The sequence below is a fragment of the Gymnogyps californianus genome, chromosome 1 (genome assembly GCF_018139145.2).
Source record: "Gymnogyps californianus isolate 813 chromosome 1, ASM1813914v2, whole genome shotgun sequence".
Lineage (NCBI taxonomy): Eukaryota > Metazoa > Chordata > Aves > Accipitriformes > Cathartidae > Gymnogyps > Gymnogyps californianus.
This window is the reverse complement of record NC_059471.1, coordinates 19,485,751-19,504,298: the sequence shown is the minus strand read 5'-3', so window position 1 is coordinate 19,504,298 and position 18,548 is coordinate 19,485,751. Positions and strand designations below refer to the sequence as shown.

The following is an 18,548-nucleotide window of genomic DNA, read 5'->3' as shown; positions in this document are numbered from 1 at the left end:
GAGTATAAGCTAAGGAGCAATCAAAGAATCCTTACAGTGGACATAGAAACCTCAAAGGAATCAAATGGAGCTGGGGCAGTGAAGGAAGAAAGAAGAGCCAAGAGCCCAGATAATGCTAGGTAACACGCAACAAGGGGAGAGGCTTCTGGATGATACCTTAAAGGAAGAGAAAACTGGGTACATGCAAGTAATGGAAATGAAGGCAAAAAGAGAGCACCGGACAAGTGCTGCTGCCTGCGTAGGATTGCTAGGCAGAACAGGATAAAAAAATCCCACTACAGGAAGCGCAATCTGGGACACATGAAGCAAGTGAAATGCGAAGCCTTTAGGAGAGCTCAGAAGCAACTTCAGAGGAATCACAGCAGTATGGGTTACTGTGGGATACAGTGGTGAGAGCTCTGGGAGGAAAACTGGAGGCAGGCCCAGGGCTAAAGCCAGGGAAAAGCAGAGGAGAAGGAAGAGGAGGATTAGAGGAGTGAGAGAAGCTCCTTGAGTTGGGGAAGAACTACAGGAAGAGAATGGAGAAGCAGGAAGGGAATAGAGGATGTGGCTAAAGGAGATCAGGTCGCAGGAGAAGAGCAGGTTGGTATAGCGGAAGAAGCAGAGGTAGACAGCATGGGTTAGGAGCCATGAGCCATGCTGGCAGTCGGCAGCAGGAGCTTGCTTATTCAGCAAGTCAGGCGGCAATTAATTAAATCAAGTCAGGCAGCAATCAGTCAGTTAAATCTGGTAACAATGACTCAATTAAGTTGAACTGGGGAACAATGAACTTATTACATCAAACCAGGGAACAATGAACTAATTAAATCAGCTGGAAGCCTCCATGGGTCCATCCGGAGGCTGGGCTAGGTGCCACCAGTGGGGGACTCTTGCTGCAGCTGCCCGCTCCAGGAGAAACATCACAACAGCAACTGTGCATCGCTGCAGACAGCCTTTCTTGTCCCCCTTTGCCCAGAGCGAAGAAGCACACAGCAGACTACAGCTGGTCTGATGAAATATTTGTAATAAACCAAAGGGGTGGGAAGATGGAAACTGTCAGCTTCCAAATTAGCAATAGCATTGCAGAAATTACTGGGCTGCCTAAGGATGGAGAAAGCTCTGCCTTTCAAATCAAGCTGTTGCTGGATATCCAGAGCTGTCAGCTTAAGAAATTAACTGAGAGGCTTTGATGGGTGCCTGACGATGACTTAGTCTACCCTACCTAGCATGTAGGAGAGGTACACTTTCCAATGGCATCCTGGAAGAGCATGGCTATGCTACTAGCATGGCTACTAGAACAGCTGCCTATGTCCATTTTAAGGTAAAAAGTGTAAATTATACGGATTGGCATGAGTCAGGCTGGTCATGTACTGGCAGTGCTAGGAACCATTTTCATCCCCTTTTGTTGGTCCCCCATATCATTTGGGGTTGGGGTGGTTTTTTTGGTTCTCTCCTGTTCCTTCTTCTATCTCCACAAGCAGGGAACATCACTGAGCTCCCCGAGTTACTTTAGCAGGAAAGCACCTGGTATGTTTCTCTTGGAATATTTCATGCATGTCAGTTAAGTGAAAATAAAAAAGGGAAGGTGAGGCCCATCAACTGTCATTGATGAGGACAACCTGAGGTCAAAAAGATAAGGGAGACAGCCATCTGCCCCATTATTGAAGGAAAGTGCAATCCTAATTGTTCTGCAAGAGCACCTGTAAGGCCCTTGCAGGTGGGAAAAAGTACTGCTTGTCATAGCAGTACAAATGCTTGAGGAGCTTTAATGGTTAATAAACAGTGATATTACATGGGCAACCTTTATGATACTACACATTGTCATTAAAGTAATTATACTGAAAAGGAAGTGACTCTTTGGGTGTCATTTCTGGCTAGATGAGGTCCTGGGATTTGCCGAGAGTGTGTAAATCAGGGCCACCACAATCCTTGTAGGAATGCTGGCCAGTAAATTAAACTGAAAACAAAAGCTGAAGAAGAGCAGCTTCCTGAACAGCATACAAGGATGGGGCTTGATCTGAGACTTAGTATATAGTATCAGTACTACATGTATGCCTGTTGTCCCCTAATAAATATGCCACAGGAGACCGCACTTTGGGACACACCTGCACAACAGTTTCACACTGAGGGACTGGACTTAATTTTCTTTTTCTCCCTCTGAACTGCTAAATAGTCAGAAGGCAAAAAGAGTCTAATTAAAGATGTGAAGGTTTGGAAAGGAACCAGAAATTTTCAGGAAGAAAAACTTCCCGCTTCACCACAATGTTTGAGCAGCGGTCTGCCATGGGAAAATGGAAAAGAAACTTCCTGGTGGTTTTTTTTCTCCTTTTTTATCCCTTCTGAATAATAAGAAGAGTGAGAACTTGGATTTGTTTTGTACAAATCTTCAGGCTAATGAAAATGAAGTTAAAATTTCAGTCTAAAGTTCTAGTTATCTCAGACTCTGGTTTAATTAGAGCGGTCAGGAGGAAAACTTGACCTATGCCAGTATTCTAAAAAGGGTGCTCATGATTTAAATGCTCTTACAGGGTAGTCAGCCTTGCCTGTGATTATGACCTTATAGATGATGATATGCACTACCAAAGAGACTGGCCTTATCCTAAAGTTAAGCTTTATACCTAAAGCTACTCTTGGTCCTCAATATTATGTTGTGACAACTATCTCTATTTATTTTCCCAAAAATGTATTTACAAAGATGTTTCTTTTATAACTGCATTATCATGTGAGGCATCTAGTGTGACAAAATTTCTGAACCCTGTAACTTTTATTTTCCTCTTTGTTTATACATCAATAATAGATGGTTTCTATGTTTATCCGTCCCCTTCTTCTCCCTTCTTACTTAAAAATTATGTCAACAAACAAAATATACTCATGCACATTATAGTGCACAGCTGCAGCTATTACAGGAGGAGGGGTTGTCATCATCAACTTACATGTATTTATTTCACAGGTTTATCAAACAGTACTTCTTATATGCTGGCTAAATAATACACAAAACATTCCTCATCTGTAAAGGAATAAGTACAATTTAGCTCTGATTACTAAGTAGTCAATTACTAAATATATTTCATTTTTCCCCATAATTAAAGAGAAAACCCTGTGATTAAAACTAGGAAACCCTTTTTCTATTCCTTAAATTTCCAGCACTGACATGTCTCATTCTTTCTATCTAGTGTCCCTTGCCACATCACTTATAATCAAAGAGCATGCTGATGTTACCAGGTCAGAGAAGTAGCATTCAACAGATAAGAGATGAAAAAATTACCCAGCAGACGAGAACCTGGCCCCTTGCTCCCCACCGTGGTTCCAGCTAAAGAATGGCTAGTTCAATATTTTCTCATTTTTGAAACACAGAACATCACTAAAGACTTTTTCTTTGCTGCCAGAACTGGGTGTTTCTGCCTTGGGATAAACACCAGGTGTTAGCCTCCAACTGTAACACCCTCCTGAAGGCAATGCAGTGAAGACCTGATGCAAGGCAGCTCAGAGAGGTCCACGCTGTACCTCTGCCCATGGCTCATCTCCATTAGGTAATTTCACAGTGAAAACCATAGGGTCTTGTCTCCAGTACCTTTTCATAATACTTTTCTTACTGAAAAAAACCCCTCTTTTTGGCAGCAAACACAGCCTTGAAAAATAACACAAAACTCAAATCCTCCACTGCAGCTAAATATACCCAATGTTTAAAGTATTTTGACCTTGGAATGACAGAGATGGGACACGTTTTACTTTTTCAAGGTCACTGAATCAAGCTGGAAGGTGACTAGAGAGGGAACAACACACAAGTTTCAGATGTCTCTTCTAAAGCTTTTCTTACATTAGGAGATGGGCTTCCCCTTTTCCAAAGTGCAGATGCATGGCCAGGTCCGGAGCTACCTCCCTTCCTCATACATGCCATATACATGAACCTTGAATGTCATCTGAACACACAGCTCCCACAGAAGTCAGTGAACTCAGGAAGACTCAGGCCTCAGGTATTTACTGCTTGTCTAGCTCAGCATAGCATCATATACCTTGGGCCTGCTCCTACAGTTACTGCAGTGAACTGACTCCAGCTGTGGCAAGTGCTGGGTCCCTCATGGATAGGGTATAACTATTGAATGGTCCGAGATAAGAGCTGACCCTGCTTTGACCAGCAGGTTGGATTAGAGGCCTCCTGAGATCCCTTCCAACATGAATTTTCCTATGGTCCTAACATGCAAGTTCCATGGATCTAAGTGCAAGGGTGAGAAGGGGTGGTGGAGGAAAGACAAGCGCCACAGAGACAGAGGCTAATGTTTAAACCACAGCTGATGGCAATTTCTTATCTTTCAAGTATAAGATTGAGTTGCTTGTGCTAGAAATTTCTACCTCTTCTTCCTGAGCATGAGGTCAATTAAGCCATTGACTTTTGCAGAAGATTTTCCCTGGGATTATTTTTATTCTAGGAAGTAGAGATAAAGGGCAGAAGAATTTAGCTGGAAATCGTTTATCATTTGAGCTCTTATACTCTAAACAAGTGCAAACACTCGCATTTTTCACACAAAGCCTGAGCAAACATACTGTTGTTGTTGTTGCAGTTGTGCTGTACGTTTTCTTTGGAAATTCAGTTAAGAGGATTAGAAACCATTTATGTAGTTTGATGTGCATGTGTGCAAGACAGAGAATGCAGTTTTGAGCAGGGATTTTTGAACCCAAAGTAAATTGTTTCCTCAGCAACTGTATTCCCTGGAAACAGAGAACTTTCCAAAATAGGTCTTTGCACTGACAAATATCTGCAGCTCCGTGAAAGCCTGCGAGTTTGCAGGGCACTGCTGTAGCATTTCAATCACACTTGAAAATAAACCTCAAAAAGCCAGAAACTACTGGCTCTTCCTTCTGTGCTTGGCCAGTAATTCCTTAATGATTTCCAGGAGAAAAGGCCTGGCTTTTTTCTGTCCCAAGGCCCTTCTGAATACCTGGATTTGACAAGATGGAAATACGACCCTATTATCTTAAATAGATACGCATTTCCTCTGAAAAAAACACACAGCTGCTGTTATCTTGATTTCCCTTCCCCTCATGCCCTCCCCCTGCAACCTCAAACCAGCCCCTGGGCGGCGAGAAGCGGCCGGGGGGCGGCGGGGGGCGTCCGCCCCCCGCCGCCCCCGGCCGCTTCCCGCCGCCCCCGGGAGGGACACAAGCCCCCCCCCCCGCCCTTCCAGCCTTAGTTCAGCCGTCCCGCCCTTTATTTTGGCTGTTTTCACCTCATATTCAGAGCTCTTGTCGCCATACAACCTCCTTCTCCCGGGCGGAGGGCAGCGGGGATGGGCACCCGGCTCCACCCCACGCTCCCTGCCGCCTCCATGGGCGGCCTGAGGCGCCGGGAGCGGGTGGAGGCGGGCGAGGGGCGGGTTAAAAGCGGCGGCAGGTGAACAGGGAGGGACGTTAAAGCTCCGGGGCGGCGAAGCCGGGACTGGCTGCTCCTCAGGCACCACCGGACCTGCGCTGAGCCCTGCCGCTCGCCCGCGGTGCCTGGTCCCGGGAGCTCCCGGCAGGGCTGACCTCCCCCTGCTGCTGTGGGCACTGCTGAGGCAGGTGAGGGGCGCGGCGGGAGGGGGCGAGCCGGCAGCGGGACTGGGCTGGGCTGGCGGCGGGGGGAGGCCGTTTCCGCACGCCCGCCGTGAGGTGAGGGCCCGGTAGCGGCGGAAGGGGGTGAGGGGTGCGGCGAGGCTGGCCAGGCCCGCCGTCCCCCGGTGCTGCTGCCGCCACACTTGTTGCGCCCCAGTGGGCGGCCGGGGCCCTCCGCAGCGGAGCCGGGAGCTCTGGTGGCGCTGCCCGCCGCGGGGAGGGAGCGGGGGCCGCCCTCGGAGGCGGACCGGGGCCGGCGGAGGGGTGCCGTGTGTGCTGCCGCCCTGTGCCTGACAGGGTTTACCCCCGCTCGGCCTGGGAGCTCTTGGTTTCGCTTCCCGAGCTTAAGCATGAAGGGGAATGCTTGAACCCCGCGACCGGTTTCAATGGGGGATACTCTTGTCGCTGTTAATTATCCATTTAACTCCCAGCAATCTCTCTTTCTTTTTTTTAAGTCATATTCTCCTAACAGCTCTATGTAAGCACGTTATGTGAAGTACCCAACCAGCTAAAACACCAAGCAAAATAAAGGCTTCTGCAATTACAGGTAATTTGTGACACGCCTACAGGTGTTAAGAGAGCTGCATGAAGGTAAACAGCTTGCATCAGTAAAACTGACAGGTCCTGTGAGCATCTGATCACACACTGGAAACATTCCTCAGAATTATAGGGGGAATAGGAAATGAGAGGTGTGAGTCAGAAATAAATGTATTTCTGAGTATTAGGGCTGGATAAGATTGCACGAGGAATGAGTACTCAAGCCCTTAAACAAAATGCAAGGGACATGTTGGAGTAAGGGCAGGAGTGCTTGCTTAGCTGATGGCAGTAGCTGGTAGCTGACTGCATTCCTGTGGTGTGCTGGACATGGCTGTTTTTCCTGATATTGGGCTTTCCTAGATTGGGTGTTACTCTTCCAATCTCTTGTGTTGAAGAATCTCTTCCCCCCCCCCCCGCCCCAATAGAAGAATTAATTTCTTTGTCTTGTGTTCCATTAGTTTTCAGTATGTAGCCTGGAAATACTCTAAGAGAACAGGCAAGGGGTTGAAAGAAGGAAGTGGCCTTTTGTCTTAAGAATGCTCTTTTAAACTGAGTTTTTGTGACTTTGATCACTAATGAGATTTTATTGGCTGTGGTCTGTGTGAAATGATATGAGGGTTTGGGCCCAGATCCTGTTTGGCATTACCACGATGTGTGTGTGTGCACTGAGTTGAGAGCAGAATAAAATATATTTTCATCCTTGATTTTGTTAAAGAAGTTATATGTGGTTTCTAGTATCTCTTGCTCTCCACTGTTCAGCCTGGAAACCCTGCTTGCCAGGTACTTACCTTTGAGGAGCCCCAGAGGAAAGGCAGAAGGATGTGCACATGATTGTGTTAGGTTTAGCTTGGAGGACAAGGCAAGGTGGGCCAACCCTCAGCCTGGAAGAAGGAGGCGCCTCCATGTGTCAACTAGGCATTGCAATGTAATTTTCCAGGTGGGATTTCCAACATGTTTGCAGAGCCATGAGGTTGCATCTCTACTACACGTGTTAGGGCTTCTGGGAGACTTCAGTCCCCAGAACTGTCAGTCTCATAATTAGTAGAAGGGCTACATATCACAGAGCTTAAAAATGGAACAATAAAAAGCCATGAATTAAAATATTTCTCTGGAGGAATTAATTGTGTCCTGACAGGGCTAGTTCTCTCAGCTTTCTGAAGCTTGGGCCTCTGACTGTGTTGCTGTTTTGCATCCCTTGAAGCATACCCCAGGTAGATTACTTGGGCAATCTCATTTAATTTGTGCAAAAAGTAATTGAAAAGTAATTGTACAGTGAAAAAGGTATAGCAGACTATCTCAGTAGCTGGAAAAATAGCAGCACTTTGAGATATAAGTACAAGTTCTTAATAACAGTCATTGAGTAAGCTCAGTTGGTGCCTGTGAGTAAAGAGGATGCTTTACAAGTTGATTCTGTTATTCATGTGAACAGTTCCCATGAAATCAGTGGTCCCAGAAACTGCACCAAACAGGAGCATGGGTGGAATCTTTGTTTTTTCTTTTGAGGTTTTTCCTTGTTCTGTTCCTCACTGCTTTTAATTGTTATTTAATGATGACTGATGAGTTATCTGAAAGGAGGAGAACTGTGACTCTTGCCTGGCTAAATACCAGTTTGTGTGAGGAAAAACTTGATGTGATGATGTGTGAGGAGTGATAATGTGCTGTCAAAACAGAAGGAATGTGGAAAAAGAGAAACACATCTCCTATTAGTTGATAAAAGAAAGTTGAAAACTAATTCTATTCCTTATCTCATACAAATGTTTCTTCCTGCAATAGATTTTTTTAAAAAGGAAAAAGTTGCTTTTGTCGTTACTTTTGATGAAAGAAATGATAACAAAATACATGCTCAAGGAAAAGTTGCACTGTAGTATAAAATTTTAGTGTTTATAAATTTAATTAGCATTTCCAAAAGGGTGCAAGTTCTGTCTGTGTGTGAAAGAGACAGTGACTTGCCAGTTTTGTAGGAAATGTTACATTGAAGTGAGAGTGGGCAGATTTGTGGAGGGGATGTAGACATTTGCCTAAATCTGGGGGAAGGAAATAGGAATTAAATAACAGGTTAAAAAACCCCCAAACCATAAAAATGTCATAGCTAAAAAGTTGCTGTTTTCATGACTGGGAGCAGGGCACAGTGTGTATAGAACTTTCTTTAAAAATATGGGAAATAGGACACTTGCATTCATGAAGGCATAGTCCTCAGGAATTTTGCTTTCTTTCAAAGCAAGAAATGTAAAGCACACTTTGAAGGAAAGGTTTATGGAGAGAAAATGGCTGACGGGGCCAAAATATAATAGGATTTGTGCTGTCTTGTTATGCCTTCAAGTGTGACTGGCACTTCTGATTTCCTGTTTCCTGCAAGTGGAGTGAATTTTGTGCAGAGATGTTCTGGAGGATGGTAATCCACCATTTACAGTTGTAGGCTAGTAAAATAGCTATGGGTATTTCCAAACATGCTTGGAAAATGACTTAAAACTCGTGTAGGGGCGTGAATATCGACAGTCATAAGGGGATCATCATGGGTAGAACTGAACCCTTAATGCTGTTGATATTTAACTAGCATGCTTTTTTTAACACTTAACTGCATACATATTGGGTCCTAATCTGTTGTGTTAAAGGCCTTATCTGGGTTTCACACTGGGTTTCATTAGAGCAAAGAATGCCTCCTGTTTTCATGAACTTGAGTAGAAGAAAAGTACAATGCTTCAGTGTTCAGACCTGCAACTGTCACAGGTTTCCTGTTCCTGATTAGTCTTTGCCTGTTCTTGTGTCAAATCAGATATACTGTAATCCCTCTGTCATGGCCCTTCTGTTCTCCAGTTTCCACTCTGATCTGGAGATAGATGTTCAGAACAAAGCTTAAGAGCTACTAGAGAAAATTGCACAGGCTTTTGTGATTGTTAGACTGCTCTTTTGAACTTTATTCAACTTTTTAGGAAAGAAGTAGAGTTGTTGATATTTCAGACTCTTCCAGCTGCGTGCTCCTTGAAGCTTTTAATATACTGCTGTAAAATTAAAATAGCTGGAAGCTGCCTATAATAGTGAAATTAAAGGATTTTGGTTGCCAAAGTTCAAAGCTGCATCTTCTTACAGTTTGAACTCTGCATTAAAGCTATAGCAATGTAGGGAGCTCTATTCTTTTTTCAGGTAGCAAGAATATCCTGGATGATTGAGTTCAAGCTCTGTACTTCCAACTTTGAACTGGTACTTACCTGTCGTGGTCCACTGAGAACAAAGTATGAGTCTGTGAAGCCTATAGTTGTAGTGGAGCATTTCAGAACAGCCCTGTGAGATGTTGAGATTTTGTTATCCCTAGTTTAATATCTGGGAAACTGAGGCATGGGGCAGGCTGACAAATTAGGTAGGAAGTCTGAGAGAGTTAGTAAGTAATTGCTGTAGCCTGTATGCCAGCCTTCCTTGGTGAAATAAAAGGATGCTGTCTTTGGAAGACATTAATCTGTATTAGAAGCTTCCTTGGTTCAGTACTGGCAATGCTGCTGTTCTTGTGGTACAGCACCAAAACTAACTCATCGACAGGAATAACAAAATCTATACACTAGCAGTTAAGTGCTTGCTGGTTTGCTTAGCAATAAACTAGACCCCAGGCTGGCAGGGTGAAGGTATGCCAATACAAAACTGCCAAAATCCAGATGTGTGTGTTCTTCAAATCTGGGTATGAAAGAGCATATACAGCTCTAAGACACCTTGATGCTGGTTATCAGCCACTGTATGACCTAGTGCTCCCAGCGTAACTGTTGAGATCAAGACCTGAAGGGAAACTTGTACCAGCAGCACCTTTGATTGCACACTGGACCTCAACATACAGCAATACTTCTTGTGCAAAGTTGAGTCATAAAATAATTTTGGTAATGATCTTGGGTCTGATGCAGTTTAGATGTTCTAAAGCTTTTCTATGGCAAAAATTCTGCATTAGAACTGCTGCTCTCAGGCATCTGCCTTGTCTTTGTCCCCAGCTTGGGGGCTGGGGAGGGACACTGGGGACCAGTGCTTTTTTGCTTAAAGATGATCTTGGTTTGTGCATTCCCACATGGGATAAAGTGACTTTTGTCTTGGCAGACTGCTGATCTTGTATCAGTATCTGGAGGCACTAGTGAAAGTGGTGGAGTGTCACACCAAACTGGTAACTCTCGGTATACCCTACACTAAAATTCTAATAGGAGTGGAGGCATCGTGAACACCCTCTACATCTCTGTGTAATTCCAGTAGAATAAGTAAATTGGTATCCAGTTTGTAGCTGTGAGGAGAAAGGTATAATCTTACTCTGAATTTATGCATAAGTTAGCATACTGTGGACCTCTTCTTGAATGGGACTCCTAGATGTTCCTATAGCGTAAGCTTGATAATATCCTATAGCAGCAAGCACCATGCTGTATATGTGAAAGGAATGTGTCTTCTGATGTTTTTACCTTCACTGTATTCTAGTTGTGGTTTGCTGAAGCTGTGGATTTAACCATGGACTAATGATTTCCCAGTATAACAGTCTTTAACAGAGTGAAAAAAGTGTCTGTTAACAAGCTGTACTCATAAACACAGGAGCTCAATGATAATTGTCCTCAGTGTTGTGAATTGCAGGGACTTTCACTGGGTGTATGCACCGTGCTGTGACTGCGGTTTAATGTAGGCTTACAGGAGCTAGCTTTAAAGTAAAAGGCAGTCTAGCCATGGCAGCACAGAGCTCAAAACACTGCCCAGAAGCTGGAGAACTACAGAAATAGTTAAGCTGTAGTTCTTCTCTTGCTGCTGTGTAGCCTATTAGTGAAAACACAAAACAACAAACAAAACAGAAACGCCAAAAACCAAACCCAAGACAAAACACCTGCTTATGTGCCTCTGTGTTGTGTGATCATATAGAACCATTTCCCTTGTAACTAACTTTTCAGTGGAGCGTGGTGATCTTTTATGATTGTTTTTAACTCCTACTGTAACAGCTGTATACTATCATGGTCCTCTGTTGAAATGGAACAGAAGGTTCAGCTGGTAGCAGAACAGAGATCTATGCTGAGGCTTGGAAAGGCTTATTTTCATGCCCAGTTGCAATTTTTTTTAAGGAAAATTTAACACTTAAAGATAATACACTTCCATGTTAGAATAGGTTCTAAATGCTCACTTACTCAACCTCACTGACTTCAGCTATCTTCTGTCTTCCCAGCTTCTTCCTTAATAACCAGTCCCTATCTTCATTCCTACTTTACTTTTTTCCCCCCAAATTCACCTAAGCTTTCATGTCTTTCACTTATTCTTGTACTGTGCTGTACTTCTGAGACCAGTAAAGCAGGTAAGTCCTTGACTGTCTACATACTGTTATTTCTGTAGGCATTTAGCTGGATTTGCTCACATAGAAATAGTATCTGGACTGGCTCTATGAAAGTAAGAGTTAGCACCCATTTAAAGGGAAGTAGCTTTCCTGCTTTCTTCTGCTTTAGTCAGCAAGACGGTTAATATTTTACTTGCTAGTTAAGTTAAAAGGTCTTAAAAGCGAGTATCTGGAAGAAAGATGACCTACAGTCATCAGTCAACATCCTAGCTTTTGAGCAAGTTAGGAGTAAATGAGCCATCACATCAGTACAGATAACCCAAACTTGATGTTTAGCTGCAGTGATCTGCCCTGATGTCTTAATAGTGTGAAGGGCCATACTTGGTTAACTTAGACACAGTGACCCAAGCAGAATTTGTTTATTGGAGAGAGGTGGGCACTTCAGCAGTCTCTGAATTGCCTTCATTAGATCCTCTAAATTGCATTGAGAGCTGTTTAAAGCCAGCTAGTAGGAAACACTGGGGTCACAGCACTTGTGTGGAATTCAGGCTGCCTGAATATGGCCCTACAATCTTAACTGTGCCACCCTTCAGGGAGAAGATAGTGAGACTTTACTGGTATCTGATCAATGCCTGTATCACTCTGGACTGTCACAGAAGTCATATGACTTTCCACCAGCATAAAAACAAGCCTGAGAGCCATGAGGGTACAGCAAGAAGGGGCAAAGGTTGGTGACTAGCTCGGCAAGCAGCAGGAAGAGTAGGGGATGGTGGCAGGAGGAGCTGAAGAGATAGTTGGAGGATTTGGAAAGATAGGTGGGAATGGTGAAGGGGGAGGGTTTGGGCAGATACGAAAGACAAAGGCTTTTTGGGAAGTTGAGGAAATGTCACAAGGAGACTTGGGGTGAAAAGCTGCATCTCCAAAGTGTGGTGGCTTTGTGCATCAATCCAGGTACAGATGTACTTTTGCTAGAATTGAGACACCATGTTTTGGCCTAGCAAGCATAATATACTCTCAAAGGAGATGGAGCAAGTCAGATGAAAAGTATAGCTTCACGATGTATTGTCCTCAGCAATAAAGCTTTGCCAACCCATCTTCCCCACTGACTGCTCATTCTTACCCATGCTTTGCAATTTGCAGCCTGTGTTTTAAATGAAGTTGTGCTTTTCAGATGCTTTGTGGGTCTGTGCTGTAAAGCAGATTGGTGAAGTGGATCGGGTTTAAAAAAAAACAAAACATGCTAGTACTGGGAATAACTTTCGAACAAGCACCCCCACAAAGCTGCAGGAGAGGTGAACTGCAGTGTCGCCTCAGGAGCAAACAGTGGTGGGGAAGCATCTTGAGCTCACTTTGCCACTGAAGACAAGGTACCTTTTAACTACACCCTGAGGCACTCATGTTTTGAATCCCCTTCTGCACAGGGAGACAGGAAGGAGCGATTGCATGTGCAAACAAATCCTTGTGAAGTTGCAGTAACAGAAAGGCAGCAGTATTGGTGTACAGCGAGAGGTGAAGCGTAAGAAACAGGGCTTGTGAGGAGGAGATACACGTTCCACTTCTCAGCCTTTCACGCTGTAAGGAGATGGCTGACAGGCAGGGAGAAGAAGAAGGAACAATGACCGAGAGAAGAAATGCAAGGAGTCTGGTGGAACTAAAGAATGGGTGAATGATGTGTGTAATACCACAGTTTACATGGTGCCAGTCTTCTACAGGATTTATATTCAGGTGTGCATAAGTATTTCTAATCATAATACTTAGTTGTAGTGTCATTTTATAAGTACTGTAATTGCAATGTGTGTGTAATAGTAACAGAGAACACCAATAAAAACACTAATAAAGTTGTAACTGTTCCTCTGTTTAACATACAATGATCTCCAAAGCAAATCCTGCAAGAAAGGCTGGTCTGATTGATGAAAAATCAGACGGCAAAAAAGGGGCGGAAACAAATATTTGAAAACCTGGCTAGTATGTTTTGTAAGTATCCCTGGTATTAAGGCTCTTTCCTGTGCCCTCGTAGGGTTGTTAACCTACAGAGACTTTCTCTATATCTGTATGCTAATGAAAAACAAACTTTCTTCTTGGAAAAATAACCTAGCAGGATAGGAAGGTAACTCTGCTTCCAGGACTGTTTTCAGACAGATACAGAGGTAATAGCCCACATAGATTCTACATCCTGAAGGAGGGTCGGGAAAGGTTTGTTCTAATCTGAAGAAAATCTTGGGGTCCCCCCTTGGTTTTCACCTCCTGAAGTATAACCCCACACAGTCAACCAGGATGATCTGAGGGAAATGTACTTTATGGAACCAGTGAAGGGAGATTACACTTACTTTTTTCCTTGAGTTCTTGGAATGTAACCTTGCATTCATATAGTAATTAAATGCCCTCATTCTCCCTGAGATGTTGTGTACTTTGACTGATGCTCTGTATTGTATGTGATATAATTCTGCTGTAAAGCAGAAAGGTCTTTGATATTACTCAGAATGGGAGTGTGACACAAGACAACTGCAAAGAAGTTTCATTTTCTTCCTCATGCAATGTGACCCAGCTCAGAGTTAGGAAAATCTTAAAAATTCTGTCACGTGATGGATGATGTGGCCTTTGTGCCAGTGGCTGCTCTTCTCTAGAAACCTTGAAAATGTGATTTTGCTTATTGATGTCCTGTGCTGTAAATGCCAAAGAAAGATGGTCTCCAAGATGCAAACGAATTAAAGTTGAGAGATGAAAACCTTCATGAGGAATTTCAGAGCAAAGAGATCTGTGAGCACTTTTAGAGGGTCCCGGCTGATAGGCATGAGAAATGCTGGTTTCTTGAATTCAGAGTAGCTTGTGAACTAACTTTCTGTAAATCCATCTGAAGTGGAGGGGTGGGGGAAGGTGGGCTGAAATGCCTCTGCTCTCTGTGAAAGGCTGTTGTTTGTGGAAGCTGAGCAAACCCAGACAACTGTGGTGTTCCTGGGGAGGTATGTGGGAGACAAAGGTGAAATCCTTTAATTCATTACAGTCATAGTACTTTGAAACTCACGTACTGGAAACTATATGCTTCTGTTGAAAAGTCTCTGAGCTGCTGCTGGCCTGTCTGAACTCTTCAAATGTTGACTTTAGCACTCTCCCAGCCTCTGAAATGTCTCCCCTATTCTAGGAGTAACGCAGTCTATGTTGGGGGGGGGGGGGGGGGAAATCACCTGACAGGCATTGACAATGAAGGAGTCTTTGTCTAGTTACCATAGGCTGTCTTTGTAGTTAGTGGAGAGAAATGCAATTTTGGGATGAATCTTTAAGGACTCATTTTAAACATCCAACTCAAAATGAGATGGATAATGATCAAGACTTCACCTTCATTGCCTCAAGCTATTGTGGAATTTGCTTCAACTAACAATACAGAGCCCTACAGTCACATTTTCTAAATTTGTGAATGCAGGTTATCCAAACCTGCTTATGGAAGGTGCAGAGCATCAGCAGCAGTTCCTCAAGGTCTGTCTTTATTGCTGGAATGTACTCAAGAAAATGTTGTTTATGCTCTAAAGCTAAGGATGGGCCAACTTGGCTTAATTTATATAGGAATTCTAGCTGTCTAACCCTTTTTTTTTAACATGACACCTACCTTACTTTTGGCTGATGTCATCTTCTATTCTTTTGTTACTGTTACTAAACTACTAGAAGTTGTAGCTTTTAATTTAAGGCTGTTTTCATCCATTTCCCCTGTCTGCTTTTGCCCGTCTGCTTTTCCTACTTAATGTGGCTAATAGCTGTTTTCAGTTGGCAAATACACCTAGAAGTCGAATGAATGTGATGCTATGAGTGTAATCAAGTAATGAAATATTACCTGTTGATACATGATTAGATTATTATTTATGACTATTACCTATTTCTAGGTAAGCCCACTGCATCAACAAAATGTTACCACGGCCAGTGGATGTGTTCTTGCCTTTATTTTATACCACGTGCTTGATGGTGCTTGTTTCCCATCTTGATTAATCTTAGTTTTGTTTGTTTGTCTTGTCATAGGTCTGACGATTAAAACAAGACAATGGATTGGGGAGCTCTGCATACCATTTTAGGAGGTGTAAATAAGCACTCCACCAGCATTGGGAAGATATGGCTCACAGTCCTGTTCATCTTCCGTATCATGATCCTGGTTGTGGCTGCAGAGAGAGTCTGGGGAGATGAACAAGATGACTTTATCTGCAACACTCTGCAGCCTGGTTGCAAGAATGTTTGCTATGATCACTTTTTTCCCATCTCTCACATCAGACTCTGGGCCCTGCAGCTGATCTTTGTTTCCACACCTGCGCTGCTGGTGGCCATGCATGTAGCTTACAGGAGGCATGAGAAGAAAAGGCAGTTCAGAAAGGGGGACCAGAAATGTGAATACAAGGACATTGAAGAAATCAGAAAGCAGAGGTTTCGTATTGAGGGCTCCTTGTGGTGGACATACACAAGCAGCATCTTCTTCAGACTGGTCTTTGAAGCAGTCTTCATGTATGCATTTTATTTCATGTACGATGGGTTCCAAATGCCTCGCCTAATGAAATGTGAGGCTTGGCCCTGCCCCAACACAGTAGACTGCTTTGTTTCTCGACCTACTGAAAAGACAGTGTTTACTATTTTCATGATTGCTGTGTCCAGCATTTGCATTCTTTTAAATGTGGCCGAATTATGTTACTTACTAACAAAATTTTTCCTCAGAAGGTCTAAAAAAGCTGGAAATCCAAAACATCACCCCAACCATGAGAATAAGGAAGAAACCAAACAAAATGAAATGAATGAGTTAATATCTGATAGCTGTCAGAACACAGTTATAGGATTTTCAAGTAGCTAAGGTGGTGTCAATGCTGGTATTCACTCTTCTTGGAGTGAATGTTCTTTGTTTAAAGGCTGCAAATGAAATTTGTTATATGAAACAATTTAAGTTGGGTGAGACTTTGATACATAGTGTCAGGTGTCAATTTTGCACGTCTGAAAAAAGTCAGGGCAGCCTAAACGTGAAAATTTTGTGAGGATTAAATGGGAAAGTGTATCTTCCTATGTGTACCCTTACAAGCTGACTGTGACAAGTGGGAAACCCACTAATACCTTCATGCTGACACAGCTCCTGAAAACTACATGCAACAGCAATAAGAATAAAATTCTTTCCAAGCTAGATATTCTAGTATTACAAGATGTTTTGTAATAGTGATAGTTTTTACTTGTGAACAGACAATTAAAATATTTTTCTGAAATCTAAGATTCCATGTTACTTAAGGTGTTATAGTACACAACTGTCTTGTTTTGTTTCTTAACCAGGCATATGCAGATGAACCCTGTAATACCATATTCATAGGGAGGACACAGCGATAGGCTACATCTTTACAGCTTTGCAAGTGCTGCTTGAGTCTGGACAGGTAGCTTGAGACCCTTGCATGCACACTGCTGGCTGTAGGGGAAGTTGTGTGAAAGCCCACCACATGTAGCATGGATAATTGAGGTAGCTAGATCCTGAGTGCAAAGTCATGCCTGAAACCAGCATGACAGTATAGATGCAGCCTAAAGTAGACTTGCTTTAAACATCTAGCAGACCTGGTAATCTCATCGATCTTTTAATTGCATACTACCAGTTTTATAGCAACATACATAACTTTATGTAAATGTTTATTTCTCTAATGTGTTAGCTGTATTTGTTTCTTTATGCTATATCACATCATGGAACTTTTTTGGTTTTGATTTGTTTGCTTTTTTTTGTGGTAGACTGATGGTGCTGTTCTGAAACTAGGGGCTCTTTGGTTTGAAGCACATGGAAAAGTATCACTGGAAACACAAGAAGTCTTCTGAATAAAAGGCAAACACTTTAACCTTTCTCAATGAAGTGAGAGTCTATATGTGAATGCTAGTGAGGTCTTAAGCAGGACAAGTGCTTATGGAAAAACTGTTTTCAAGCAGGGACTTTACACTGAAAGTACGCATAGCCTGTACACACCCCTCATTCCTGCTCAGAGTACTGATGCCCTAATCCTGTTGTCCGTACTCTAATGGAGGTACGCATGTAACTCTTGAGCGCATGGGAGTATGTGCTTGTGGGAGGGGTATGCTGTTGAAAGCAGGGGATCCTGAAGGTCAAAGAGGTGGGTGTAGTACAAGACCCTAGCTATAGTGTCTTGTGTGTGTTTCCTATTTTGGATCACTTCTCACCACGATAAAAATGTCATGGACACACTGACCTCAGCAGAGTTGCTCTTTTTTTTTTACACCAATGCAAATGGATTGGTGGATTGGATGCATTTTACACAAATGCAATGGATAGCATCATTGGGTTTATATTGTGGAGCTACTCTTTCAAGGGGCATAACAAAGAGCAGGTATCCCTAGGAGAGGAGATTACACTCAGTGCGGTTTTCCTCCTGCTGTTGTATCACACTTTTTCTTACAGGTGCCAGCACAGCTTTGTGTGTGTCTATGCTGTAAGTGGGTTTGGGTTGGTTGGTTGTTTTATATGTGACCAGTAGAACCCTAACATGGTGCAGGTACAAGCAACAGGGGAGAGAAAATACCTAGAGTCAGCTCTGTCCCTGCATGAGGGCTGAGCTGGGCCCTGTCATTTATCTATTCTCTTCCACTGGCAAACTCCTGATCTTTCCTACCTTTGCAGCATGTTTTCTTTTTTAATTGCTGTTGTGAAAAGAAATTGCTGCTAGTCTTCTGAATGTGACTACCAGCAAGCTCGAGGAAAAAATACACACAAAATTGTATATTAGCATGCTTGTATTGCTCTCGCTGTAGACTGAAAATATGAGCAGAAGTGAAAAATGCTACAAAAGTTTGCCTTTGTAGGCGTTGTTCCCAGTGGCCTCATCATGGCTCCCTCTCCAGGCTCCACGTCGTGCTATGGCAATGGTTTAAGCCTCTACTTAATGGAGCTGCTCCCCTAGAGTCAGGAAGGTGGGTGCTCAGGCTGTACCTCAGTGGATTGCCCCCCAGCCTGCCCAGAGGCAAACAGCAAGGGCTCAGGCCTCGTGTTGTGCTGGTCCCAGGGTGTGGAGACACAGCTACTTCTGTTCCAGAACTGTGTTTCACACAGAAACTCGAGTTATGGACTTTCATCCAGGGCATGCTGTGAATCATATACCATATAGGAAGTATGGATGGAGATCAGTTAATGATTATGCCTGATCTTGTCTCACTACTTTTAGTGATCAAACTG

The 18,548-nt window shown here is 43.3% G+C and overlaps 1 protein-coding gene across 2 annotated transcripts; it reads left to right on the top strand.

Annotated features, from left to right (window-relative positions):
* Positions 1–5,469: 5,469 nt before the first annotated feature.
* LOC127021180 (gap junction beta-6 protein) lies at positions 5,470–17,051 on the top strand. Of its 2 annotated transcripts, XM_050904138.1 has the most exons (3): positions 5,470–5,535; positions 6,024–6,115; positions 15,380–17,051. In XM_050904138.1, exon 3 carries the CDS (start codon positions 15,402–15,404, stop codon positions 16,191–16,193), a length of 792 nt encoding a protein of 263 aa, XP_050760095.1. In that variant the 5' UTR covers positions 5,470–5,535; positions 6,024–6,115; positions 15,380–15,401; the 3' UTR covers positions 16,194–17,051. The 2 variants fall into 2 exon arrangements, with proteins under 2 accessions (XP_050760095.1, XP_050760104.1); XM_050904147.1 differs by lacking the exons at positions 5,470–5,535; positions 6,024–6,115 and adding an exon at positions 13,065–13,099.
* Positions 17,052–18,548: the final 1,497 nt, after the last annotated feature.